Consider the following 27,990-nt stretch of genomic DNA (forward strand, 5'->3'; position numbering starts at 1 on the left):
ATATCACACACCACCAAACTGATGCCCTCCAGCTGATTTGGACTACAACTCCTATCAGCCCCAGCCAAAAGGGGTCTGCTGCCGGGGGCTGATAGGATTTGTAGTCCAACACACTGTAACTAGAGGGCAACAAATTGGCAAAGGCTGAACTATTTCACACCTATTTTTTTTTGCTGCCCATGAAATGTTTGCTGAATGTGCAATCCAAGAGCTTAAGTGCTTAGAAAAGTGCAGAAGAAATTCCAGTATCCCTTATACCTTTTAAATCAAGGTGTACCTTTATGATTGATCCCACTTCTTAGTGGCACAAAACCTTCTTGAGCAGGAGAGCTATTAGCCCAATATAAAATTTAGGGAACAATATACCTCACCCAGTCCTTTTGAAAATCCTGCTGAGAAAGCAATGGAAAGGAAAGCAAAATTTCAGCATTGTTTGGAAGACTTTTGAGTACCATTTGATCCCTATTTTATCACCATTTAGGGGAAACAATTATAGTTTAATGCATATATTACACATCTTGGATCTGCTGTGCCAAACCTCATTTGCATTTCACTTTCCTTTTTATGAGGATATTTGATTCCAGCAAAATATTGTGTGACTGACAGTAACTATTTACATATTCAGTGGCAATGGCTATTTTGATCCCCACTTCAGTGCCATTGATCTCGATTGGACGACAGCAATGAAACTGAGCTGTCTGTTTTATGTGTACATTCTTGGAATGGAATCTGCTCCCACCAAAATGTGTGAGTTTTGCCACTTGCGTTAAAGCAAAATGTGAGAATTGAAACCTCCCTATGTATGGAAAACACCACTTACACATAATTACGCCCACGAAACATTTTCCTCTCTTTAAATTCCCTTATGAATATATGGAATTTTGCTTGTTAGAAATTACTGTACGATGCAATAAGCATTTATGAATTCTCATGACTTAGCAACACAGCATGCAGATGAGAGCAAGGCAGAGAATATAATTCCATGGAGATAAGAAAGGGAAACTGGAGCCAGACTGCTAGCGTATGTTCCTCTATTTCTTTATGGGATATTTTCCCTTCACACCATGCTTTCATATTTTGATCTTCTAATTTCTATTGCAGCCAAATTTCAGAAAACGTATGACAGTCCAAAGATCCTGGAAGCTTTGAGCTCCATTGTGACTAGGAAGTAATAATCCGCTTTTTCTTTTTAAAGTGAAGTCTGGTTATTTTTTTTCAGGTGCTCGGATCAAAAAGCAGATTCCCCTATTATTATTATTTTACTTTGCATTTAAGCATTAAGGGGTCGTGTCCAGAAAGTGGTGTTGGGGGATGAGTGTTCAGACCCCTGGGCTCTCACTTGTGGGGTGACTCAGGGTTCTGTCATCTCCCCCATGCTTTTTAATATCTATATGAAGCCGCTGGGAGAGATAATCAGGGGGTTTGGGCTGGGTGTTCATCAGTATGCAGATGACACCCAACTCTACCTCTCTTTTAAATCAGAACCAGTGAAGGCGGTGAAGGTCCTGTGTGAGTGCCTGGAGGCGGTTGGAGGATGGATGGCAGCTAACAGACTGAGGTTGAATCCTGACAAGACAGAAGTACTGTTTTGGGGGGACAGGGGGCGGGTGGGTGTGGGGGACTCCCTGATCCTGAATGGGGTAACTGTGCCCCTGAAGGACCAGGTGTGCAGCCTGGGGGTCATTTTGGACTCACAGCTGTCCATGGAGGCACAGGTTAATTCTGTGTCCAGGGCAGCTGTCTACCAGCTCCATCTGGTATGCAGGCTGAGACCCTACCTGCCTGCGGACTGTCTTGCCAGAGTGGTGCTTGCTCTAGTTATCTCCCGCTTGGACTACTGCAATGCGCTCTACGTGGGGCTACCTTTGAAGGTGACCCGGAAACTGCAATTAATCCAGAATGCGGCAGCTAGACTGCTGACTGGGAGTGGCCGCCGGGACCACATAACACCGGTCCTGAGAGATCTGCATTGGCTCCCAGTATGTTTCCGAGCACAATTCAAAGTGTTGGTGCTGACCTTTAAAGCCCTAAACAGCCTCGGTCCTGTATACCTGAAGGAGCGTCTCCACCCCCATCGTTCAGCCCGGACATTGAGATCCAGCACTGAGGGCCTTCTGGCAGTTCCCTCATTGCGAGAAGTGAGGTTACAGGGAACCAGACAGAGGGCCTTCTCGGTAGTGGCGCCTGCCCTGTGGAACGCCCTCCCTTCAGATGTGAAGGAAATAAGCAGTTATCCTATCTTTAAAAGACATTTGAAGGCAGCCCTGTTTAGGAAAGTTTTTAATATTTAATGCTGTATTGTTTTTAACACTTGATTGGAAGCCGCCCAGAGTGGCTGGGGAAACTCAGCCAGATGGGTGGGGTATAAATAAATTATTATTATTATTATTATTATTATTATTATTATTATTTAACAACAATAGCTGTAACTTATGCAAAGGCGCACAAAGGAACATGGGACGCTGCCTCTGGCTGAGTCAGACCATTAGCCCATCTTCCTCAGTATTGTCTACACTGACTGCCAGTGTCTCTCCAGAGTTCCAGACTGGGGACAATACCCAGCCCATTCTGGAGATGCCAGAGATTGAAACTGGACCCTTATGCATTCAAAACAGATCATAGTTCACAGAATTGTAGAGTTGGAAGGGACCGTGTGGGGTCACCTGGTCCAATGCTCTGTTACTTAACTACAGCCCTTTCCTGTATGCAACCACTGAAAAAGCATGGGAGAAGATAGTACCTTGCACTGACTGACTGTCACCATCACAGTGACCAGGGTAGGGAATGTGGTGTGCTCACTTTGCACACAGTGGACGCAGGTGGCACTGTGGTCTAAACCACTGAGCCTCTTGGGCTTGCCGATCAGAAGGTCGGCGGTTTGAATCCCTGTGACAGAGTGAGCTCCCATTGCTCTGTCCCAGTTCCTGTCAACCTAGCAGTTCAAAAGCACACCAGGGCAAGTAGTTAAACAGGTACTGCGGCGGCAGGAAGGTAAATGGCGTTTCCATGTGCTCGGGTTTCCATCACGGTGTCCCATTGCGCCAGAAGCTAGTGTTAGGTCCATCATGAGATGTCCACCAGCTTCTAATCACAGATACCAGCAGCCTTCAAACAAGCAAACTTTCCTTATTATCGCTCCCAAGCATCCCACTGCCAGAAATTGCCTCCTTCCATTCACCACTTTGCCTCCTCCAAGTGGAAGAAACCTGGGCAGTGCTGAATGTCACATCCATTGCCAGGTGTGTCCTGCTGGAAACAGAAAAGGGCTTTCCCCTTGGCCTTGCCTTTATAGCTACTCAGTTGCCAAGTGCCTTTGTGACATCACAAGAAACCCACAGCCAATGGCAACAGCTGGGGAGGCATCATCTTAATTGCTTTGAGCCACACAATGGCAAGTGCACCTATCAGTGATTGTGTGCTTGATTATTCAGGACATGGGTGGAGCTGTAGTCTAAACCACTGAGCCTCTTGGGCTTGCCGATCGGAATGTCGGCGGTTCAAATCCCCGTGACTGGGTGAGCTCCCGTTGCTCTGTCCCAGCTCCTGCCAACCTAGCAGTTCGGAAGCACACCAGTGCAAGTAGATAAATAGGTACTGCTGCGGCGGGAAGGTAAACGGCATTTCCATGCACTCTGGCTTCTGTCGCAGTCCTCCATGTGACAGAAGCAGTTTAGTCATGCTGTCCACATGACCCAGAAAGCTGTCTGTGGACAAACGCCAGCTCCTTCAGCCTGAAAGCGAGATGAGCACCGCAACCCCATAGTTGCCACCTTTCTGTTGCAACAAATGCTTACAAGACTACATACAAGCAGGACAGAACAGGGATGTTCATTCACTATTGTTTATCCCAACACCTGCCGTTCTGGTGTAGATGCTGCCTCTGTACATGGATATTTCATTGAGTTAACATAACATAGCCATCGACAGATCCTATCTTCCATGAGCGTGTCTTCTATTGTGTTTAGTTGCTTAAGAGAGCCAGTGTGGTGTAGTGGTTAAGAGCGGTGGCCTCGTAATCTGGTGAACTGGATTCACGTCCCCGCTCCTCCACATGCAGCTGCTGGGTGACCTTGGGCCAGTCACACTCCTCTGGAGTCTCTCAGCCCCACTCACCTCACAGAGTGTTTGTTGTGGGGGAGGAAGGGAAAGGAGATTGTTAGCCACTTTGAGACTCCTTCGGGTAGTGATAAAGCGGGATATCAAATCCAAACTCCTCCTCCTCCTCCTCCTCCTCCTCCTCTTCTTCTTCTTCTTCTTCTTCTTCTTCCTAAGCCATCATATCTGAAGGATGCCCCCCCCAAAAAAAACACTTGTGCAAATTAATCTCAGCATTTATGAATTAAATGATACGGCACTTACCGTATTTTTCGCCCTATAGGACGCACCGGCCCATAGGACACACCTATATTCGGGGGGGATAAAGGGGAAAAAATTATTTCCCCCCCCCCAGCCCCCAGAACAGGACCCAGAGCGATGCCGAAGCTGCGTGCATCTTTGGCATCACTCTGGGAGCTTGTGGGGCTGGGGGCAGGGAAAGCGGAGCTTCCCCCTCCCCCAGCCCCCAGAACGGGACCCAGAGCTTGCGGGCCTGGAGGAGCTTGCGGGCCTGGAGGAGGGGGAAGCCCTCCGCCAGCCTTCTAACCAAGTCGGGGGACAGCGGGAAAGGCGCGCTGCGCCTCCCCGCTGTCCCCCGAGCTTGTGGGGCTGGCGGTGGGGCTCTCCTGAAGCCTGCGCACCGACCCCTCTCGCTCTCCAGGCTTTAGCGAAAGCCTGCATTCGCCCCATAGGACGCACACACATTTCCCCTTCATTTTTGAAGGGGAAAAAGTGCGTTCTATAGGGCGAAAAATACGGTATTAATTTTTTGTCTGTCTGGAATGTGCAGCAAATCAGCAGGCAGTTGCGCTTCTACTCATCAGAATTCCCTGTTCAGTGTTTGATTCAGATGGGGACACATTTGGGAGCAACCAGCTGTTACCTCTGATCAGTTGCCAGTGATGACTGTGGGACTTTGGCAATTATGTTTAAAAATCACACACATGTAAATGTTCCTGGCATCCTCTTAGCCTTATATTCTCTGCTACAAGAGCAAGTTACATGTAGAAGAATCTTAATACCGAACACTGTATTTAATAAATCAAAGTTGTATCTTAAGGTATATTATTAGAAAAATCAATGCATATACCTCATACACAGAGAGATCACACCAAGTCAAAGCCAAAACAAGTTACAAACAATTTGGAGTAGCATTTATATAAGAATTTAAGTGGGACATCAGAAAGAGAGAGAGAAAATGCTTTTGTACTTAAGAGACAATGAATTATGCTTTGAAAAGTTGCTTCAAGCTAACTTTTCCTGTTGAAATATTAGCTCATTGATTCATGTTACATCACTCACCATTTAATCATTGGATCTTGTCTGTTTTCTCTCTGTTATTGTGCTTATTTTATCATAAAACTACCTTTGAGATTTCCTGTATCAATTTTCTCAGGGAAACAAGACCGGATGTAAGTATTGTTTAATCTAGACAACCACTCATTTCTTGTATCTTCAGTTAAAAATGCTTTTCTTTTCTTTTTTGGCCCATTATCTTCTGCAGACTGACTTCAAAAATATAAATATCTACCGTATTTCTATAGAATGTGTGTGTATGTACACGGTCAATATTCATATTAAGGAATCAGGAACACTTTGATTACATGTTTTGAAGAAAACCCATCCACCTGCTACTTTTGCTATTCTTTACCAACTCTGAAAAGCCACAAGAATGTTCTTCGTCTTGGCACCACACAGAATGGCATTTCTTTAACCTACAGAAAACGTAAACTGGTGATATTCTTTTTCTACAGACAAAGGTTTGCAGTTCCTTTCTGACTGTGGCTTGTGAGCGACACAGCTACATATTTTGCCATGAGGTGGGGGTGGAGTCACTGTTTTTTCTCTGCCGGCTGATGGAGACAAAGTTCACTCCCGGAAGAAACAATCGGCAAATTGTTCTCCAGGTGGTGGTTGATGAGGTGGCTGATGCTGTCAAATATGCGGTCCTTTGTACGAACCTGGAAAATAGAGGGTGCAAGGAGAAAGTTTCTATATGTTCCACAGAAATGGAGCAACAAAAACCCCCTGTTATTAGAAAACCAATTTGATGTACAGGTACTGAGGAAGGATTGGAATAAAGAATTAGAGATCTCCATTTTGACCACACAGTGGGGAACTGTTTCAACTGCTATAACAAGGGTGTCTCTGGATCTTAAATTGAGGCTCATACAACAAAAAAATAATATACTGGACCCCATTATGTTTGTTTTAAAAAGGGCTGTCTAGGGCATGGGTAGGCAAACTAAGGCCCGGGGGCCGGATACAGCCCAATCACGTTCTAAATCCAGCCCACGGATGGTCCGGGAATCAGTGTGTTTTTACATGAGTAGAATGTGTCCTTTTATTTAAAATGCATCTCTGGGTTGTTTGTGGGGCATAGGAATTCATTCATTTTTTTCTTCCAAAATATAGTCTGGCCCCCCACAAGTTCTGAGGGACAGTGGACCGGCCCCCTGCTGAAAAAGTTTGCTGACCCCTGGTCTAGGGTATCTAACGTGGAGATGCAATAGGGATAATGCTTCTCTAAAACATATGTCTTTTCATTGTCCTATATTGAAATATTTTTGGCAGAAGGTAACTGAAACCATCAACAGAATTGTACAGAACAACCTTACATCACAGAGCATAATATCCTCTTGAATTGTATACCCAACACATGGAACCTTACAAAAGGACAATATGAGTGGACTCTCCGTGCCCTGACCACGGCAAAAAGACTGATCCTGATGAATTGGGAAAATAAATATGCGGCTCCCTTCTACGATTGGATTGAAGACTTATACAAACTCGCAACGTACAAACAACTTGAATATAAACGCAAACTTGCCATGGACAAATTCAATGATATTTGGAATCCATTCTTACAAATACTGTAATAGGTTGAGATCTGGTGAAGTACAATAACAACCTTGTAAAATATACAGTTTTGGGTTCCCCCCTCTCCGCTTTGTTTTCCCTTCTGCACGGATTCTGTTTCTCTTTTGTTTGCATCTCACCGTGTCTGGTGCACATATAGTTATGTACTTTTTGAACTTTCAATAAAGATTTTTTTAAAAAAAAAAAAAAAAGTTCCACAGAAATGGCAATTCTAAATAATGTGGGTTTGTAAAAAACTATTTCCCATTGTCTTGTCTTGTATTGTATTGTATTGTATTGTATTGATCTTGTTCCTTTGTTGTTTGCTGCCGTGAGCTCCTTCGGGAAGAAGGGTGGGATAGAAATACAATTAACTATTATTGATAATCATGTTGACCTTTAAGCTAAGGACCAAACTAGCCAAATGAATTTTATCCGTTATCCTCAGTCCAATACACGTACAAACCCAGTGAGCCACAAGGCCCGGCAGGAATTTCCTTGGTCTAAGCCCAATACTCTCTCCACTACACTACAGTGGGTCAGCTGATATAAAACACTATGTAAACAAAACAGTGTGCATTTTTAGAAATCATTGGGTAGTGTGCCACTAAGTTTTAATCAGAACAGACCCACTGAAATTAGTGGGTCAAACTTCGCCATGTTCATTAACTTCAATGAGCCTAATCTGATTAAAATTAATTGGCCATCTATTATTATTATTATTATTATTAGGCAAATGATACTATTGGGAAATTTTGGGGTGGTTCATGCATTCTCTTTCTCTCATCTCCTATTTAGTTTTCTCCCTACCCACAGAAGAGGCAGATCTCTCTTGCCAGAGTTCTGCTCTAATCACTTACAGAGGGCTTTTGAAATTAGTCCAAATCACTTATAAATAATGGGGATAGCAAAGTGGAATTTCCAGCATCAGCGCAGGGATGTGTTTTGAGAACGTCAGAGATTTTGGAAGGTAGCTACATCTTTCTCAACACTAAATTGGCAAAAGACTCACCACCTTTTTGACCCGTGAGGCACAGACAGAAGCACACTTTTGAAATGAAATATCTTTTCTTGTTCGCATGAAGCGTTTGGCTTGCTACAAAAACCTCGCCAACCTCAGGCGAATTCTCCTCTGTTGGAAATAGTTCCAAAACTAATCTCTGACTGACCTCTCGCGTTAACAGTGTGAGTTGCATTCATTGCTTGAGGGGAGGCTGTGAGCCAGCCAGCAAAATGTCTCTTGCATCTCATGAAAGCATTGGCGGCACTGCAGTGGCTATTCCGTTCAACTGTTACATACACCTTCCAGAAGATGTGACTAGGGAAAATACTGACAGGGGAGTTTCTGAATTTTGACAGAAAGAGATTACATGTTGCTGAGCTCTGATGGAAATTGCACGCTGGGATCCCGTGTGTTGAGGAACTGCAGGTGGAGCTCTCCTCACACCCCTGTCATGTCATTCATAGATAAGCGGGTGATACCAAGAGACTGGGACGCGGGGGGCGCTGTGGGTTAAACCACAGAGCCTGGGACTTGCTGATCAGAAGGTCGGTGGTTCGAATTCCCACGACGGGGTGAGCTCCCGTTGCTCGGTCCCTGCTCCTGCCAACCTAGCAGTTCGAAAGCACGTCAAAGTGCAAGTAGATAAATAGGTACCCCTCCAGCGGGAAGGTAAACGGCGTTTCTGTGTGCTGCTCTAGTTCACCAGAAGCGGCTTAGTCATGCTGGCCACATGACCCGGAAGCTGTACGCCGGATCCCTCAGCCAATAAAGCGAGATGAGCGCCGCAACCCCAGAGTCATCCGCGACTGGACCTAACGGTCAGGGGTCCCTTTACCTTTAACTAAAAGACTATATGCATCCAGAGTTCAACCCTCAAAAGGAAATTGGTTCTGCACGCAGCAAGTTGGCTGTGTTAGCCTGTTGCAGCGACAACAACAAAGCACAGCAAAAAATCCTGAGGCATCTTAAAGACATGCAAGAAATCATTGTTAGAGGATTACAGGGGGCAGTGGGAGTCCAAATGTTGTCTTTAGAGTCCACTCCAAGCCTCTGGTCTTATATCTGTAAAGTGGGCTTCTCCTGAAGTGGTCAAATGGAACTTTTAGTTGTGTTAATGGCTCCAGCCAGGTCTGCTGTCTCTTTGCAGATAACGTGTAACTTGTTGCCGCTGATACTGCTAAGCTGGAGATGCCTCCAGAAAGTGGTCAAACGGGAACAGGACTCTGCCCCACTCCCCTGGCTGGAGGCGATGGCGTCTACGATAGGGCGGTTCATAAAAAAAACTCCACAAAAATAGCTGTTTACTTGGCTGTTTTCCTATGTCGTGAAGGCTGAAATTTCAATTCAGTGGAGCAGGGTCCAGATATTAACTGATATGCCAGAAATTTCAGATATTGCTATATAATCCCCAGGGTAGTAAGATAAGACCTTTGGAGCAAGCATTATTTTTTAAAAAAGTTTTTTCTGAACGGCCCTAGTCTACGAGTGAAAAAGAACATCAGACTCCAGTCTCATCTTGGACAGGACTGGGAAGAGACACAGAGGCTTGGCTTCCTCTCTGTGCTGAATCCAAAGCTTTGGCCTTGACAGCGCCCCCCCCCCCCCCGTAACCTAATGAATGGGAAACAGGACTTGTCAGAGTGTTGATGCTGTGAGCCCTCCCAACTTATACCTGTGTATATGTGTAAAACCAAAACAAAAAAACCACACCAATTATTACAAAGACAACTCCAGTTATTTTCATTTCAAAGAAACCCAAAGTATACTCTGACAACCTCTGAGAGCTCTTACCACCTGGGGATTGGAGAGCACATTATATTAATACAGTGGTAAAGGTAAAGGTACCCCTGCCCGTACGGGCCAGTCTTGCCAGACTCTAGGGTTGTGCGCTCATCTCACTCTATAGGCCGGGAGCCAGCGCTGTCCGCAGACACTTCCGGGTCACGTGGCCAGCGTGACAAGCTGCATCTGGCGAGCCAGCGCAGCACACGGAACGCCGTTTACCTTCCCGCTGGTAAGCGGTCCCTATTTATCTACTTGCACCCGGGGGTGCTTTCGAACTGCTAGGTTGGCAGGCGCTGGGACCAAACGACGGGAGCGCACCCCGCTGCGGGGATTCGAACCGCCGACCTGATGATCGGCAAGTCCTAGGCACTGAGGTTTTACCCACAGCGCCACCCGCGTCCACCAATACAGTGGTACGTCAGGTTAAGTACTTAATTCGTTCCGGAGCTCCGTTCTTAACATGAAACTGTTCTTAACCTGAAGCACCACTTTAGCTAATGGGGCCTCCTGCTGCTGCTGCACCCCCGGAGCACAATTTCTGTTCTCATCCTGAAGTGAAGGAATGGGTTTCTGAAACCCATTCCTTCAGAAGCAAAGTTCTTAACCTGAGGTAATATTTCTGGGTTAGTGGAGTCTGTCACCTGAAGCGTATGTAACCTGAAGCGTATGTAACCTGAGGTACCACTGTACAATACAGCGGTACCTCGATTTTTGAACGTCTCCATTGATGAATGTTTCGGAACTCGAACACCATAGACCCGGAAGTAAATGCTTCGGTTTCCGAACACACCTCGGAAGTCAAACATGCCACATGGCTTCCGTATTGAGTTTTCCGTTTTGAGGTTTCCATTTTGAGTTTTCGGTTTTTGAACATTTTGGAACTCGAATGGTCTTCCGGACCAGATTACATTCAAAAGCCAAGTTACCACTGTGTAAGGCAGGGGTCCCCAACCTGCGGCCCACGGAGGCCATTTAACCAGCCCACGAGCCACCCTTGAACCGAGCCACCCGCTCGGCGAGTACCCGCGCGCTGCGCTAAACTGGTGGAACACGGCATGGGGACTCTCTTCTGCAGCTCCAAAAATCGCTTCTGCGTGTGCCCAGATGCCGGAAATCGCATCTGTGCATGTCTGCGGCACCGGGAATGGCTTCTGCGCATGTCCAGACACCAGAAATTGCTTCTTCACAGGTGCAATTTTCAACGTGTGGGCATGCGCAGAAGTGATTTCCGGTGCCACGGACATGCACAGACACAATTTCCAGCGTTGTGTTGCGCCGGCCCGGCCCACGGAGAATCTCCACAGGAGTGATCTGGCCCATGCCCAGTAAGCCTTGCCAACCCCTGATATCAGGCTTTGTTGGTTCTATCAGCAGCTGCTGGTAGGGCAGAATGGGGCTTCCCAAAGATGGGGTCGCTGCCAGTTACGGAGAGGGAGCTGAGCAAGGTGCGTTGTGCGAGAGCAGTGGCGGGAACATCCGATTGGCTTTGCCACTGCACTTGCACCACATCAACCTCTCCATCAATCTCATCCTTTTCCGTCACTGTAACTGGCAGTGACCTTGAGGTTGGGGAGTCAGGTAAAGGACCCCATCAACCACTACTGACTTTCTGCACACCATGCCCTGAACATCCTATCACATTTTGTTGCAAAACTATGTTAAGGGAAGTCATGGGTTTCTATACTAACAAGCTTTGAAGAAAGAGATCTACACTAAAAATTATGAAACCAATATCATGATATGGACTTGAAACTGGTTCTGGATGGTATATTGCTCAGCCGTAACACATCATGCTTCACGCTATATTGCCAGGTAAAAAAATTAAGAAACCGATATCACAATATGGTCTTCAAACTGGTTTCAGATTATATATTGACAGCCCTAAAATACACTAGTGGCTAAAATTTTGGACTCCTTTAATGAAGAATGTAATAGAGGCAATAATTCAATCTTGGTTTCACATTATTACAGCTGCAGAACTGAAAAAAACTTGGTTCACTCCATGGGAAGGCATTGTAAGGCCGTAATTGAAGCTAAAGGTTACCCAACTAAGTATGAACTGACATGGTGAGAATTTTTGTATATCTCATTTTTTCTATGTGTTTCACGTTTCTTCTTCATGACTGCTATTGCAATAAATAATCCTTCACAAAAGTTATTGCATTGCATTCTTCATTACCGGTACATTATCTTTCCATTGACATATAATGTTATGGTATTACTCCAAAAAAAAGTGGTGTTATGAGCCACCAAACCTCAGAAATACACTTTTCCCAAAAGGTTTCCACAATTTTGGCCACTACTGTATTCTAGGGCTGGACAGTATATCAATATATCATCCGAAACCAGTTTGAAGCCCATATTGTCATATCTGTTTCATAGGGGTTTTTTACCTGGCAATATAGCACAAATCATGATGTGTGCTAGGGCTGAGCAATATATCGCCCAAAACCAGTTTCAGTCCATATCATGAAATTGGTTTCATAATTTTTGACCTGGGAATATATTGTGAATTGTGGTGTGTGTGTGTGTGTGTGTGTGTGTGTGTGTGTGTGTGTGCTATGCAAACATCACAACGTGGGGGGAAACTGTGAAGCCTGCCAATGCCTCTACATGGCTCCATCCTTATTTCAGACATTGTGATTTTTAGCTGGAGATATATCACCAAATATTTGAAAACCAAATATCGCCCAGCCCCAATCTGTTCCCCGTCATTGGGGTCAAATGCTTACAGTTCCTTCGGGATCCACCAAGAGAAGGTGCTTGGCTTGTCCATTGTGTAACCCAGTCAGCACGTACGAGCCTGGATTGGAGGTGCTTTTCCTAACCAAGAAGTCTCCGCATTTCTTTAAGAGCTGTTCGGCTTCTTTCCTGCTCATCTCCCCTTGATACCAGGGTTCTGTGCTCAGTTCTGCTGCCGCACCTTCTGCTCTGGAAAGAAGTGGGCTGGTACATTCAACGGAGGTAGCCTTGTTCAAAATGGGCCCAGGGGTTTGGTTCTTGAGAGCATCTTCAAAGGGGCCTGTTAGTAAGGGTGGGTAACAAATACAAATTAGTGGCATAAGTAGCAGGACAGCAATTCAGCGCAGTTCAGTGACTCGTTGCATTTTCCTACAATAAAAGTGCTGCCTTGACGAAAGATGTCTGGGTATCTTGCAACAACCTGAAGGCTGGAAGGGTTTCTTCTGTTGGATCCAACTCTATGATTCTATCTTAAATCCCCTTAACTTCCTCTGGATTATATACCTGAAGGAGCGTCTCCACCCCCATCGTTCAGCCTGGACACTGAGGTCCAGCTCTAAGGGCCTTCTGGCAGTTCCCTCACTGTGAGATGTGAGGTTATAGGGAACCAGGCAGAGGGCCTTCTCGGTAGTGGCACCTGCCCTGTGCAAAGCCCTCCCATCAGATGTCAAGGAAATAAACAACTATCTGACTTTTAGAAGACATCTGAAGGCAGCCCTGTTTAGGGAAGTTTTAATGTTTTATGTTTTACAGTGGTGCCCCGCAAGACGAATGCCTCGCAAGACGAAAAACCCGCTAGACGAAAGGGTTTTTCGTTTTTGAGTTGCTTCGCAAGACGATTTTCCCTATGGGCTTGCTTCGCAAGACGAAAACGTCTTGCGAGTCTTGCAATTTTTCCCCGCTCCCCCCCCTTTTTCTAAGCTGCTAAGCCGCTAATAGCCTTTTAGCCGCTAAGCCGCTAAGCCTTTAATAGCCGCTAAGCCGCTAATAGCGCTAATCCGCTAAGCCGCTAATAGGGTTGCTTCGCAAGACGAAAAAACCGCTAGACGAAGAGACTCGCGGAACGGATTATTTTCGTCTTGCGAGGCACCACTGTATTGTGTTTTAAATATTCTGTTTAGAGCTGCCCAGAGTGGCTGGGGAGGCCAGGCCAGATGGGTGGGGTATAAGTAATAAATCATTATCATAATATATTATAAGGGGGAGAAATTGTGCTCCCACTGATCAGTAAATTCAATCGAATAAATTAACAGAGCAAATGACAACTGTGCTAAACTAAGAATAGGGATTTCTCCTAAGTCCCTAGATTTTAGCGCAGCAAATACATACCTCAGTAGGCACCCCAACAGGTATAGGATCAAAAGTTGCTGCTGTGGCAATTACAGTTTTCAAGAAAATTTCTGCTCAACAGCAACAGAAACTGAGAATGAACTCCATTTGGTTAATAGAGTTATGACAACAGGTTCAATGGCTTCAGTTTTTTTTTTGTCCTATTGCCTGTTTTGTAGCTTTGCTTTCCCCTGTCAGGCTTTTAAAGTGAGAAAGTTGCCATCTTTCAGATATGTGAAATATAGCATTTCAGTTCTTTCAACTATCATTACTCTCTGGTTTTTCTGGATCAATGTGCTGTCATTTTGTCTTTGTCACAGCAGGCAAAAAAAGACCTCAGCCCTTATTTGCATGGGCGGTGAGGGAGACTTTGAGGAATTCTCCTTCCTCACCGTCATCTCCAGGGACCCTGAGAAAGTGGACTGGCAGGAAGCAGCAAGGCAAGGAACTGTGTCTGGGACAGGTGGTAAAAGTGAAAAAGGAATTAAAGGGGAGACCATGGATGGCACATAGTCTGATATATATGTCTGGGATCTTGTATAGGGTTGTATAGGATATGGGTGGCGCCATGGTCTAAACCACTGAGCCTCTTGGGCTTGCCAATCGGAAGGTCGGTGGTTCGAGTGACAGAGCGAGCTCCCATTGCTCTGTCCCAGTTCCTGCCAACCTAGCGGTTCAAAAGCACACCAGGGCAAGTAGTTAAACAGGTACCGCGGTGGCAGGAAGGTAAATGGTGTTTCTGTGTGCTCTGGTTTCCATCACGGTGTCCCATTGTGCCAGAAGCTAGTGTTAGGTCCATCATGAGACGTCCACCAGCTTCTAATCACAGATACCAGCAGCCTTCAAACAAGCAAATTTTCCTTATTATCGCTCCCTAGCATCCCACTGCCAGAAATTGCCTCCTTCCATTCACCACTTTGCCTCCTCCAAGTGGAAGAAACCTGGGCAGTGCTGAATGTCACATCCATGGCCAGGTGTGTCCAGCTGGAAGTAGAAAAGGGCTTTCCCCTTGGCCTGCCTTTATATCCACTCAGTTGCCAAGTGCTTTTGTGACATCACAAGAAAGCCACAGCCAATGGCAGCAGCTGGCGAGGCATCATCTTCATTGCTTGAGCCTCACAATGGCGGGTGGACCTATCAGTGATTGTGTGCTTCTTTATTCAGGACACGGGTGGAGCTGTAATCTAACCCACTGAGCCTCTTGGGGCTGTATAGAACGCGAGTGGCACTGTGGTCTAAACCACTGAGCCTTTTGGGCTTGCCGATCAGAAGGTTGGCAGTTCAAATCCCCGCAACAGGGTGAGCTCCATTGCTCTGTCCCAGCTCCTGCCAACCTAGCAGTTCGAAAGCACACCAGAGCAAGTAGATAAATAGGTACTCCTGTGGCAGAAAGGTAAACAGCGTTTCCGGGCAATCTGGTTTCCGTCATGGTGTTCTGTTGTGCCAGAAGTGGTTTAGTCCTACTGGTCACATGACCCAGAAAGCTGCCTGTGGGCAAACACCGGCTCCCTCGGCCTGAAAGCAAGATGAGTGCCGCAACCCCATAGTTGCCTTTGACTGGACTTAACCATCCAGGGGCCCTTTACCTTTTTTACCTTTCTATACAGTGGTGCCTCACAAGACGAAATTAATCCGTTCCGCGAGTCTCTTCGTCTTGCGGTTTTTTCGTCTTGCGAAGCACGGCTATTAGCGGCTTAGCAGCTATTAGCGGCTTAGCAGCTATTAACGGCTTAGCGGCTTTAAGAAAAAGGAAACAAACTCGCAAGAACTCGCAAGACGTTTCATCTTGCGAAGCAAGCCCATAGGGAAATTCGTCTTGCGGAACGACTCAAAAAACGGAAAACCCTTTCGTCTAGCGAGTTTTTCGTCTTGCGAGGCATTTGTCTTGCGGGGCACCACTGTATAGGGTTGCCACATGTCCTGCCTAATACAACAGCTAAAGAAACACCCCTCCCTTACAGCTATTAACTGAATGATTGTTGGCAAAATACTGAGTTCTGAGATGCAAGGAAAATTCAAAGAGAGGCTTCTAGAGAATTTTCAGGAGGAACTTACTCATGTCAAAAAGATCTTTTTCTGGGCTGCTGTCTTTGGTACTTTCTGTTGTTCCACTAAAGAGGTTTTCAGCATCTGCCTGAAGAGCCTGAAGGATTTCCATATTTATGTGTTGCGTATTCACATAGGCCGCTACCTCTCCTGGTGGGGTTACATTAGATTTTCCTTCCGGCAGGCTGTAAATGTCCAAAGAGCCTGCAAAAATCAATGCAACCTTTTTTTTTTTTTGTCCCAGTTTGCAGTAAGGCAATTTAAAAGAGCATCCTTTGGCCTCGGGCTGTTTCCACACTAGAGGTGCAATGAGATGGGTGCCTATGGCAGGATCAGGGCTTCTTGTGAGTGTGGATGGTGTTCTTTTTGTCAAAATGATGGGTGGGTTCAGATTGATGATGGGCATAACGTGCTGCATTTAATGAAATATACTGAATTATTTCAGGAGTTAGAATGCTGTTTGAATACACAAGTTATGGGGATAAAAGTACTTCTCGTAGCCCAAACAAAGGGGATAAATTGCATCCTGGACATATTCTCATTACATCTAAGGGGGTCACAGAAATGGCTTATGTATCAGAAGAAAAGGAAGCCTCAAAGGTTTCCAATACGGCCATTTTCTCTATATATAATATATAGGGCTGGATTCAACCACCCAGTGGGAGTCGGGGCAAGGATTCCTGCTTCCACAATAAGGCTTATCCCCCTCCTCCCACTGAGTGCCCCTGTGTCTCCCCCAAATCTACTCTGGGGGGTTATGAATACTTCCATGGGGGAAGAACCATCTCCTTTGTGCTATGCTGAATTCCACCCAGAATGTTTGTTGGCTTAGTTTTGCATTTGTCTCCACCTCCTTTCGCTCACCCACCTCCAACTTTCCCACCACTGTATGGCGGAATAAACATTTTTTTAAAAAAAGAAACAGCCATAGAATTTAAGCCCATGACTAAAACAGGCTCAAAAGTATGCTGGAAATTAAGGGAAAAGAAGGCACCTTTTATTATACTGTATGTGGTGGAAATGTAAGCGAGTAAAATGATTTTGGGAAATGATATAGAATGAGTTGAAAAAAATGTTTAAAATAACCTTTGCTAAAAAAAACCCATGAAGCCTTCCTTTTAGGAATTCTAGGTGCCAAAATCCCAAGGGAGCAGAAAAGACTATCTATGTATGCGACCACGGCTGCGTGGATGTTATTGGCCCAGAGATCTTTCCATAAAGTTCCTACCAGAGAAGAATGGCAGATGAAATTGATGGACTATGCTGAAGTGGCTAAAATGGCCGGAAGAATCATAAATCAGGAAGACCAAAATTTTAATAAGGAATGGGGGAAATAAATTTACAATCTTAAGGAGCATTGTAAACAGTTAAAATCGTTAGTTGGATTGGAATATCACTTGTAGTTTAATGGTGAATTCTGGATACAATGGAGATGTAAAAGATTTGGATCATTATAAAAGATGCAGGAGGAAATTATTAATAGGACCACAAAAGGAAGCCCAGGAGATTCCTTGAAATCTTGTTAAAAGCCTCAGCGCCTAGGGCTTGCTGATCGAAAGGTCGGCAGTTCGAATCCCCGCGGCGGGGTGCGCTCCCGTTGCTCGGTCCCAGCGCCTGCCAACCTAGCAGTTCGAAAGCACCTCCGAGTGCAAGTAGATAAATAGGGACCGCTTACTGGCGGGAAGGTAAACGGCATTCCGTGTGCTGCGCTGGCTCGCCAGATGCAGCTTTGTCACGCTGTCTTCGGACAGCGCTGGCCCTCGGCCTCTTGAGTGAGATGGGCGCACAACCCTAGAGTCTGTCAAGACTGGACCGAACGGGCAGGGGTACCTTTACCTTTACCTTTTATGTTCAATATATGACTGTAAAATTTTAATCTGAAAAACCAAATAAATTTTAAAAAATTAAAAAGAATTTAAGCCTATGACGTGAAGACTTCCACCAATCCACATTCTTCTGTTTGCCTCTAGAACTCATGCAGCAAAAGTGCAACCATTCAAAGCAAAGCTTACCTTGCCTACTGGGTCGCTGTTGTTGATCTTCGCCAAATAGGTCCCTTACGTATTGGCTCTGGTAGTATGTTTGCTCTCTTCCCATTGCGGATGCAGACTAAGGTGGCAGTAAAAATAGTCTTCATGCAAACTCTACCTTTTAAAAACTGCAATGCATTTTCAGTGGGTCTTTTATATGATTGGTCCAGGTGCAATTCTACCCAAACCCAGTCTTCGTTCATTCATCATGTATGACACTATGACTGAGCATTCTTTTATGAATGAGTTTGCGTAGGAGGAGGATGAGAGAAATGATGACCTTCGGGGAAATTGCACTCCTTTCCTGTTTTATTAACCCCTGTAATTCTAAATGACAAAGTAGGTATATTACATCTATAAAAGGAACCCCTCCAGTTCAATCACCTTTTCCTGGAACAAACTTGACAGCCTAATGATTTCCAATGAACTTTTACAAACACAGAGACGCAGAAGGGATGCTGGAACATTATTATAATCGTATGTTGGCTACGTGTAAAACTTTGTTTCCCAATGCAGGGCTCATCCAGCCTCTCTTTCGTGCTGAATTTCTACGCATAGGTCCCTTTTGCCCCTAGAAAGTGTGGGGCAAAAGGTCAGTGTGGGTGAACCCGCAAATAAGGACTTTAGGGATGCAAAGTAGAATACCAAGGAAGAAATCCCATCATAGTACTTTTCTTCCCACTTTGCCATCTTTTCAGTAAATGTATGCTCATTCAAGATTACATGAAGAATACAGAAAAGAACCGTGTATATGAAATCTACTGCTATTCACTTATCTCACACAACTATATATGCATAGATATAAATCACAATAAATTTAAGTAACTCAATGAATGTTGCTTCCATATGAATGAAAAGCAACGCAAATATTCACCATGGCAGATTTGCCAAAAAGTCCAAGATTCCTGGCAGGAAAAGAAAATCACAACCCATTGCAGCATTAATGTTTGAGGGAAGAGTTGCCCACAGATAAATTGTCTGTGGGTTGTTTAGTTTAGACTTCAGTAAGCATCTAAAAGGGACGCAGGTGGTGCTGTGGGTTAAACACACAGAGCCTAGGACTTGTCGATCAGAAGATCGGCGGTTTGAATCCCTGAGACAGGGTGAGCTCCCGTTGCTCGGTCCCTGCTCCTGCCAACCTAGCAGTTCGAAAGCACGTCAAAGTGCAAGTAGATAAATAGGTACCGCTCCAGCGGGAAGGTAAACGGCATTTCCGTGCGCTGCTCTGGTTTGCCAGAAGCAGCTTAGTCATGCTGGCCACATGACCCGGAAGCTGTACGCCGGCTCCCTCGGCGAATAAAGCAAGATGAGCACCGCAACCCCAGAGTCGGCCACGACTGGACCTAATGGTCAGGGGTCCCTTTACCTTTAAGCGTCTAAAACAGCCTCTCTTGCATCAATCCCCTGAACTCAAGCTCATAGGAATTTAAACAGTTTGGAGATTCAAGGGGGGGTAGCAAGAGACATTCGGCAGGCATTTCCTGTGTCAACTTTTACGTGCTGGTGAAAATTTTTCTAATCCTCCAGATCTATGCAAGCAATTCAGAGTACATTCCCCACATTGATCTATTGATGGTCGCTTTTAATTTCTTTTTGCTTTCAACTTCTTTTTAATGTTTTATTATGTTATTGTTTGGTTTTATGTTTTTCTATTGTCATAGACCGCTGTGATATATTTTTATAAATGAATGAATCCACAGAGCTACATTTGTGAAACCTTTGCTATTTCCCCACTCATCTAAACTAGACTGCAGTGCTACGTGGTGATCTATGCAGTTTGAAACCCAACATGATAGACGGCAGGAGTAGCACATCACAAGCAATTTCTTTCCTACCTGTAGTGAGCGCACACCTTCCGTATATGAACGTATGCAGTATATCAGACATCCCCACATAGACATAATGTTTCACCACAGAGTACACTTATAAGATCCAATGCACGTTGGACCAAATCACATTGATTTTGTCTGAGATCTCAATTGTGCTGCTCACGCATTCATCCTGCCGAAAGATTACGTCCATGTGTGGATGTTCAGTGGTCTTGGAGATGGGACAGGCATTTCAGGTAGACATGAGGGGACAGTCTAATCTACTCTCCCACCAGACAAAGGAGAACAGTGGGGGGATGTTATTGACCAAACGGAACCAGGAGCCCTTAAACACAAAGAGAAGAGCTTCCCGGGTTGTGGTAGAGATTGCTCATACACTTGCTGAGCAACAATGCTCCTCGTGTGGTGAAATATCAGGCGCACACTCCTCAAACACACATAGACCAGGTGAGGTGGAAGCCTATATACATCTAGACCCAATTTCCCTAAAAAGACAAAAAGAATAGATGGCACAAATCAGGACTGTGTGTGTATGGGCATCCATGTAATGGGTCTGCCTTAAATATCCATCCACATGTTTTTGGTAGAGGTGAGGAGGACTGCCACCCAGTGGGTGTATGAACTGGCTCTTTCAACTGGTGCACCAACACCTTTTGCTTAAAAGATCCATGATAAGTTATCCTTTATACAGCTATTTTCAGTCCATTAAAATAACACCCAAGAGAACCAAGCTAGGATTCATTGGCCTACCTGAGTAGGATCTGACACAGAGGAGAGCTTGGCTCTGAGCCTTGCATCAACCAGGCCCCCGGTCGGAGGTATTTTGTTAGGAATGTTGTTGTAATATGGATGCTCTGCTGCTGCCTCAACATCTTCTTCCATCCAAAGTTCATCCAAACTTTGCATCCTGTCAGAAAGAAGCTCTGTTACTTTGTTCCTTCAGTTTTTTATTCAGTTGTCTATTTAATTGCCAACATCTAAAATGTGACAAATATATCCCTTAACAAATTCAGTCCCGTTGTTATATAAACTATAGAATTCACCTTTGGACATAATCCAACAGTTTGAGGGATCTTTCGAATTGGCTTAATAGGTTCCCTGTTGACCAGCATATTCTCAGATACAATAGTCCCTTGTATTAACTACTTTGTTGCAGTACAATCCAAGACTGGGAGTAAGGGGTCTTCCACACTTTTTCTTGACCTGTATTTTGGTGTATTGTGTACCGATTTAATTCTACCAGGCCCAAGAGCTTTTCTTGTTGTTTTGTGGTTGTGCCTTTCAAAACTCCAATATTACCTGCTGAATCAGATCTTAGCAGATGTGCGGAAAATTCAAAGGGAGGTTTTGCTTAACCGAGCTTCAATTCAGCAGGTACGATCGGAAGTTCGCAATGGGCAGCTGAAAGGACACTGTTATTGCTTTCTCTGTTACAGAGAGCAAGGGTTTGAGGCTGGCACCCGAGTTCGTTACCTGAGCAGCCTCCTCCAACCTGATACCCCTCAGAAGCTTTGGGGAAAAACAACCATCATTCTCTGACCATTGGACTCTGCTGGCTGGGTCTGATGGCCACATTCAACAAGATTTGGAAGACATCAAGTTGAGCGAGGCTGTTCCAGTGATGTAAGCCTTATTCTGTTGGATGGGGCAGGTGTCACAATAATCTGTTGTGAGTCAAGTACTGCAGCCAGTTGTTCCCTCCTGCAAATGAACTCTCCTTTTATTTTAGCGGTCGTTGAAGGAAACAGCACTTCCACACAAATATAAAAACTCCTGTTGTGCTTGCTCACCTATCATGAAGAGCCGGGATCTTTGAGGGGCATTGCAAATATTGCTTAAAACGCAGTTCAAATGCTTGTCCTATACTGCTGATAATATCCTGGGCCAGGCCATCAGAGCACTCCAGGATATGACACGCTAAAGGAGCGGGGAAACAAGAAAGGTATTTTAGAGTCTAAGCTTGAAGCTTGAAGAAATCAATGCTGTAGTAGTAGCAGTAGTAGTAATCCACTCTGGCAGGCTTGCAGCAAAATATTTAAATATTTTTTAAAAATTAAATACAAGTACTTTTACACCTTTGTCCTTTGCTTAAAAAAGATAAACTTAAAACAATCTATTTTTTAAAAAAACAAAAAATTTGGCAGAAGTAAAATTTAAAACCATAGTTCTAATATATGGGACTTATTTTGAAAACAGATGTTTCCCATCCCCTACATACAAGGTTGCATTCAACTCAGTCCTACTCAGAGTAGACCCACTGAAGTTAGTGAGCCTAAGTTAGTAATGCCTATTAACTTCAACAGGTGTGCTCTGAGTTGTATACCACCCCAGGCGTCCCAAAAGTTTGCTTTTAAAAATATCACTGGCATCTTCTCTGTGCCTCCCTATCTTTTTCTAAAAAATAAGAGAATCTTTTAAAAGACACACACACACACACACACACACACACACACACACACACTTAAAAATAAAATAAAAAATGAGTGTCCCCATGGTCTCTTGCTTTGATACCAAAATGGCTTTTCTTTTTGGTTACTCCAGACCACTCCAAAATTTAAAAGACAGCTACCAAGCTGTCCATCCCTCATGGGGAAGTAGACTAATGGCTCATTCACCTTCCAACTTAATAGTTTATAACCTTCTATAGCAAACCTCTACATATTTCACTAAACCGCATCATCTAGGAGGTTACAAATCATTTTCTTCCTCCTTGGCGTTTTCTGATTAATTACTTCTAGTTAATACAGCTGCAAGAGAAGAGTCTCACAAAAACTCTGAGGAAGTGACTGAGCTAGCAACTCAAAAGATTGCTCAAACTGAGAAACATTCCTTAAGTTAAACCTTGTCCGCAGCACCATATAAATGTCCTGAGTTTAGTGGGGCACCTTATGGCTGCAAACTGAGCAGCTGCCTAGCCTTTCAGGTGAATTTCTATGCAGGAACTGAGGTTCAAATCAAATCCCCACTCAGCCCAGTGGATGGCTTTGACCAAGTCATTGACTCACTGCCAGACCTACTTCATAAGGTTCAAAATGCAACTTTGAGGACCAAACTAGACATAGGAATATACTGTAGGAAGTTGCCTTTTACCAAGTTGGACCATTGGTCAGGCTATCTCAGTATGGTCTTCTGAACTTGGGACCTTCTGAAATGGAAATGGATTGATTCAAAAGGGGTGGGTGGGAAGGTTTCTGCTCTCTATGGAAGCCACATGCAGCTAGCCTCACTGCCAGGTTGGGCAAGGCAACAGCCAATGGCCAACCATCCAGCAAGACACCACCCTCCAAGTGGGGCCTCCGATTGGCCCACTGAAATTTGCCCTCTTTGGTGGGAAGACTGCCTCTCGCTATCGCCGGTCAAGGGGAATTCCCCAGCAGCAGCTGGAGAGCAAGCATGCTCTAGCTGCCGGGGCGAACGTGAAACGCAAGGGGGCCACAACTGTCGCCCGCCCCGCCCCCATAAATGTGGCGAGTGGCCATTATCTACTGCTGAACTACAGCCCTTCCCCAAGACAAGACAATAGAGATCTGTGTTCATCCCACCTCTTAACATTTTGGCAAACAGAAATTGTGTAAGGGGCCGTTTAGATCGGGAGCACTGTCATGGGTAGTTAACATTTTACTCCAGTATTGTGCCTGCCTATGCATGGTTTTCTTCTAACAGGTGGGAATAGTGTGGGATGTAATCCACTGGGAGCAGTCAAGTACAACATTCCTTGTTTTCCTAGAGTGGACATGCAAGGAAATGTTTGGTCCAGCCAGTTGAAACTCCCTGTTCCTTCTGGCTGGAGCATCCTTCCTTTTGCATGTGATAGAAGGTGGGTGTGACCTAACCTGTCCAGGTAACAAAAGGACGAGTCATGCAGCAATTCTCTCTCTTTTCCATCTTCCTTTCATCGTGTGAACTGCTGGACTGCTAGCCTGCAGTCACTGGGATTATTCCCCCATATGGAGTAGATCCACATGTACATATTGTAACTAAGTCTGCCTTCAGGGATCCAACTGTGAACTGATGTAAGTAAACTTCTTTTATTGACTTTGAATAAGATTGTGGTGTCTTTATTCTTTTAAGAGGGATTCAAGGGAATTTACCATGAACGTACAATTCAATCTGAGGCAGACGGAATCGTACAATAGTGAGAGCCTCACACGAGCCTGCAACCAGCTATCTGCTGTGAATGTAGAAGGTGAATATAGCTCTGCTAAGAAAAGGAACTTGCTAGCGCAAGTTAGGAAGGATATTAATAAACAATATATCCTCTCCTGCCACCCTGAACATTCCCACTAATAGGAGCTCCATGAAAGGCTTGTGTGTGATGAGAGGCAGGACTGAAATTTGGACATGCTTCAGACTGTGGGAAGTCGTAAAATTAAAAATTACAATTCGGAAGATAATTTGACTTTTTATTTTAGTTTTTTTATTGGATTATGATTTGATATGTTAATGGGATGTCTTTTATTGGAAAATTAACAAATGTTCTAACAAAAGAAAGAAAGAAAGAAAGAAAGAAAGAAAGAAAGAAAGAAAGAAAGAAAGGCTTGTGTGTGTTTTCCATATGTAGAAGTGGCAGTTAGGAGAAAAGGCTGGTCACCACAGTCTCCAAACCCTGGAGCTGCTGTTTTCCATAATTTTAAGAAACAGGAAATCCCATCTCAGAGCTCTGACATCTCATCTGATTTGGCAACTGAGCTCTTTGGAGGCGATGTGGGATGCGAATGTAAGAAATAACAGAATACACTTTGAATATGGTGCATGATACCGTTAGCGGAAGGGAAGCCATTATCAATAGAACACAGTGCCTTAATGAGAATCTGAGCAGCGTATGTTTTCAAAAAGAAGAGGAGATTGAATGTTAAGCAGTACTTTACCTCTGCGATTCACAGGGTCCTTAGCTACATAGGCGACATAGTCTGTTGTATCCTGTTGGCAGAGGGAGGGGAGATGGGGGGGGGGCAAGGAGACAAACATCTACCATGAATATCATGTGAGTTTTCATTTTATGCTGCAACAAAGGTGCGCTGCTTTTCATCTGAGTGTTTGCAACTGGTTGCCTGTGCTTGGATACCATGGTGACGAGTGTGTTATAAATATCATCCAGATAGAGAGATTAGATTCTAGAGTAGATACATTAAGGCAGGAAGGCACAGAGAACCTCTTGCACAGAAAACCCTGCAAAATAATAGAGCGTGTCCTTGGTATAAAATCATCAATTCAAAGGCTATAATACCATTAAAAACTGGGCCATCTTTTTCAGTATCTATCGAAAGGTACCCAAATTACAATTAAAATGGCATGCTGTATATTGAGGAGGTACAATTTTCTTAAAGCAACAAACCATTTTTGTTGTTACATCTGAAATGAGCCAATATTTTTATAAGTGGGGAAATGTATTATCTGCCCCCCACAAGTGCTTTTGTAAATTGTGAGTGGGATTTCAGGAGTGTTGTATCAATGGGATATTAGTCGAGAGAATACCACATGTTCCTGCTGAGGAACATTGCAACTCTTTTTTTTCTTCTGTGCCCAAACACAATCTGTACCACACTGAGGTGTGTTTGTAAGTCTTCAGTATTTAAGCTAAAAAGTACAAAGTTTGTGGTAAGAGAATATGCAAGAGATGAGTTTCAATTTACAATATAAGTTTATAAAAAGTGGGGGGGGAGCAGAGGAGAAAGAAAAGGGAGAGGTAACTACAAATGAATATGGGCACAGCTCACAAACGCAACAATAATTCACCCATTTGAGTCATCACTAGGGTCGGGGGGAGGGGAGCTGTGGCCCTGCAAATGTTGCTGGAATATCGCTCCCATAATCCCTGAGCATTGGCCACACTGCTTGAGCTGATCTGGTGGGCGACAGGTTCCCTAACTCTGGCTAAGGTCATACCATCAATAAGCGAAGATGTTTGTGTGATCAATCACAGATTGATCACTACAGCTAAAAATATAAGGGGAGCCTGGTGGATCGGGCCAACGGCCTGCTCAGCAGCCTGTTCTGACAGTGGCCAACCTGTGACAAACCCACAAGCAGGATTCAAATACAACAACGCTCTCCCCGTCTGTCGTTTCCAGCAACAGGTATTCAGAAAGTAACAACAACAACAACATTATACAGTCATACCTCGGGTTGAAGTAACTTCGGGATGAATATGGCAAAGTTTTTATCGGTGGTTGCAAGAACCAATGATCCCTATAGTCTGAACAAAACACTTGTTTAACCTGGAGGTAGGCTGTATGAATTGTGTATTGCTTTGTAACGATTTGTTGGGTCTCTGGACCGTAATAAAGATTGTTGTTGTTGTTGAATATTTTTGGGTTGCGCTCCATGGCAACCCATGCGTTACTTCCAGGCTTCGCCACTCACGCATGCGCAGACGCTCAAAATGACGTCACACACATGCACGGAAGTGGCAAAACGCAGCACGCACAGACGCGTGTTACATTCGCTTCAGGATGCGAACGGGGCTCCGGAACAGATCCCGTTCGCATCGAAAGGTACCACTGTATATTTGTTTGTTTGTTTGTTTATATGCCCCGTCCATCAGGCTGGGTTTCCCCAGCCACTCTGTGTGGTTCCCAACAGATTAAAAACAGAATAAAACATCAAACATTAAAAACTTCCCTAAACAAGGGCTGCCTTCAGATGTCTTCGAAAAGTCAGATAGTTGTTTATTTCCCTGACATGTGATGGGAGGGCATTCCACAGGGCAGGCACCACTACCGAGAAGGCCCTCTGCCTGGTTACCCCTGTAACCTCACTTCTCGCAGTGAGGGAACCGCCAGAAGGCCCTCGGAGCTGGACCTCAGTGTCCGGGCAAAATGATTACTGCCTCCAATTGTGAATGCACAGCATAGTTGGGTGGAACTTTGATACCACCTGCTTTCAAGTCATGCAAAACTTTTCAAAGGGGACAGTTCATGCGTTCAACTGAGATCCACCGTAGTGAGAGATGCATGTGTAAATTTAGCCCTGTGTCACAACAATCCTTTGAACTGGGCCTCTCCTCCACCCATCTCTTGCTTGCCCCTAGGCAACTCACGTACCGAAAATTCAGTAGGCAGTGGCATTTCAGGAGCTGACGCTTGGGTTACAAATAGAGGCTAAATAACTGTAGAGACTAGAAACACCTCTGCCCACAGCAGAAATTGCTCATTATACAGTCATTTAGTGTTCAGACCGCTATGCTATTGATAATATGGGCTTCTTCCTTTTTTCTTTCTTTTTAATCATGAAGTTATTTTCACAACATATTGGCTTCATTTCATTTTTACTGTAACACCTTTGAGAGTACCTTCATATATCACAGGAGTGTTCGTGTTAAACTGTATGATGATGCCTTGTTTTGAATTTCCAGAGCTTTCACTTAGAACTTAATGGCAAAGGTCTAATTAGTGATATTTCCAGAACAAGTTAAGCGATCAGTTGCGGCACAGTACCCTTACATCAGTACCACAGTATGATTTCATCAGTTCCAAAACGAGAAAGGTTCTAAATAAATGAATCAAATGCTTACCACATCGACTCCAGACGCAAAGGAAATAGACTGCATATGATGGTTTGCTATAATCTGGAAAGGGTTCAGGAAAAGATTAGCATGAGTGTGAGATGCAGTCAGACTTTCCAGAGTCACATTCGCACCATCTGTTTAAAGCACATGGTTTCCCCCAAAGAATTCTGGGAAGTGTAGTTTACCTCTCCCCAGAGACACACAGTTCCATGCAGCTATAGCAAACTACAGTTTCCAGGTAAAGGTAGGTAGCTGTGTTAGTCTGCTGTAGTCGAAACAAAATAAAAAAATTCCTTCCAGTAGCACCTTAAAGGTAAAGGGACCCCTGACCATTAGGTCCGGTCATGGCCGACTCTGGGGTTGCGGCGCTCATCTCGCTTTATTGGCCGAGGGAGCTGGCGTACAGCTTCCGGGTCATGTGGCCAGCATGACTAAGCTGCTTCTGGCGAACCAGAGCAGCGCACGGAAATGCCGTTTACCTTCCCGCTGGAGTGGTACCTATTTATCTACTTGCACTTTGATGTGCTTCCGGTCAGCTGCGATCCCAGCGCAAGCAGGGTTTTACACCGTGAGGTGAGAACCCGAGCTATTTTGAGGGATAGGGGTGTCTCCAGGGCGCGGAGACCCCCAAAACTCCTTTGAAGGGTGTTCAAGGAGTCTAGTCCTCGGTACGACCGAAAGAAGGATCAAACCGGCTACCAGGTACCCGAGAAAGGCGAAGAGTGTAGCGGAGAGATCCAGCGGGTCTAGAGGAGCCATTTTCTA

At 44.8% G+C, this 27,990-nt stretch overlaps 1 protein-coding gene across 4 annotated transcripts in view; it reads right to left on the minus strand.

The window, feature by feature from the left end:
* Positions 1-5,110: 5,110 nt before the first annotated feature.
* SHC3 (SHC adaptor protein 3) overlaps positions 5,111-27,990 on the minus strand; it is a 60,063-nt gene continuing 37,183 nt past the window's right edge. For 3 of the 4 annotated variants that reach the window (XM_077936046.1, XM_077936045.1, XM_028748833.2), the window contains 8 exons: positions 27,232-27,285; positions 24,587-24,638; positions 21,509-21,635; positions 20,469-20,625; positions 17,872-17,968; positions 15,869-16,063; positions 12,475-12,764; positions 5,111-6,056 (listed from right to left, as the gene is read on the minus strand). In XM_077936046.1, coding sequence (XP_077792172.1) covers positions 5,928-6,056; positions 12,475-12,764; positions 15,869-16,063; positions 17,872-17,968; positions 20,469-20,625; positions 21,509-21,635; positions 24,587-24,638; positions 27,232-27,285 — 1,101 coding nt within the window. In that variant the 3' untranslated portion in view covers positions 5,111-5,927. The remainder of the gene's footprint in view (positions 6,057-12,474; positions 12,765-15,868; positions 16,064-17,871; positions 17,969-20,468; positions 20,626-21,508; positions 21,636-24,586; positions 24,639-27,231; positions 27,286-27,990) is intronic. The other variant, XM_077936047.1, reaches the window with a different exon arrangement.

This window comes from Podarcis muralis, chromosome 11, assembly GCF_964188315.1.
Source record: "Podarcis muralis chromosome 11, rPodMur119.hap1.1, whole genome shotgun sequence".
Classification (NCBI taxonomy): Eukaryota; Metazoa; Chordata; class Lepidosauria; order Squamata; family Lacertidae; genus Podarcis; species Podarcis muralis.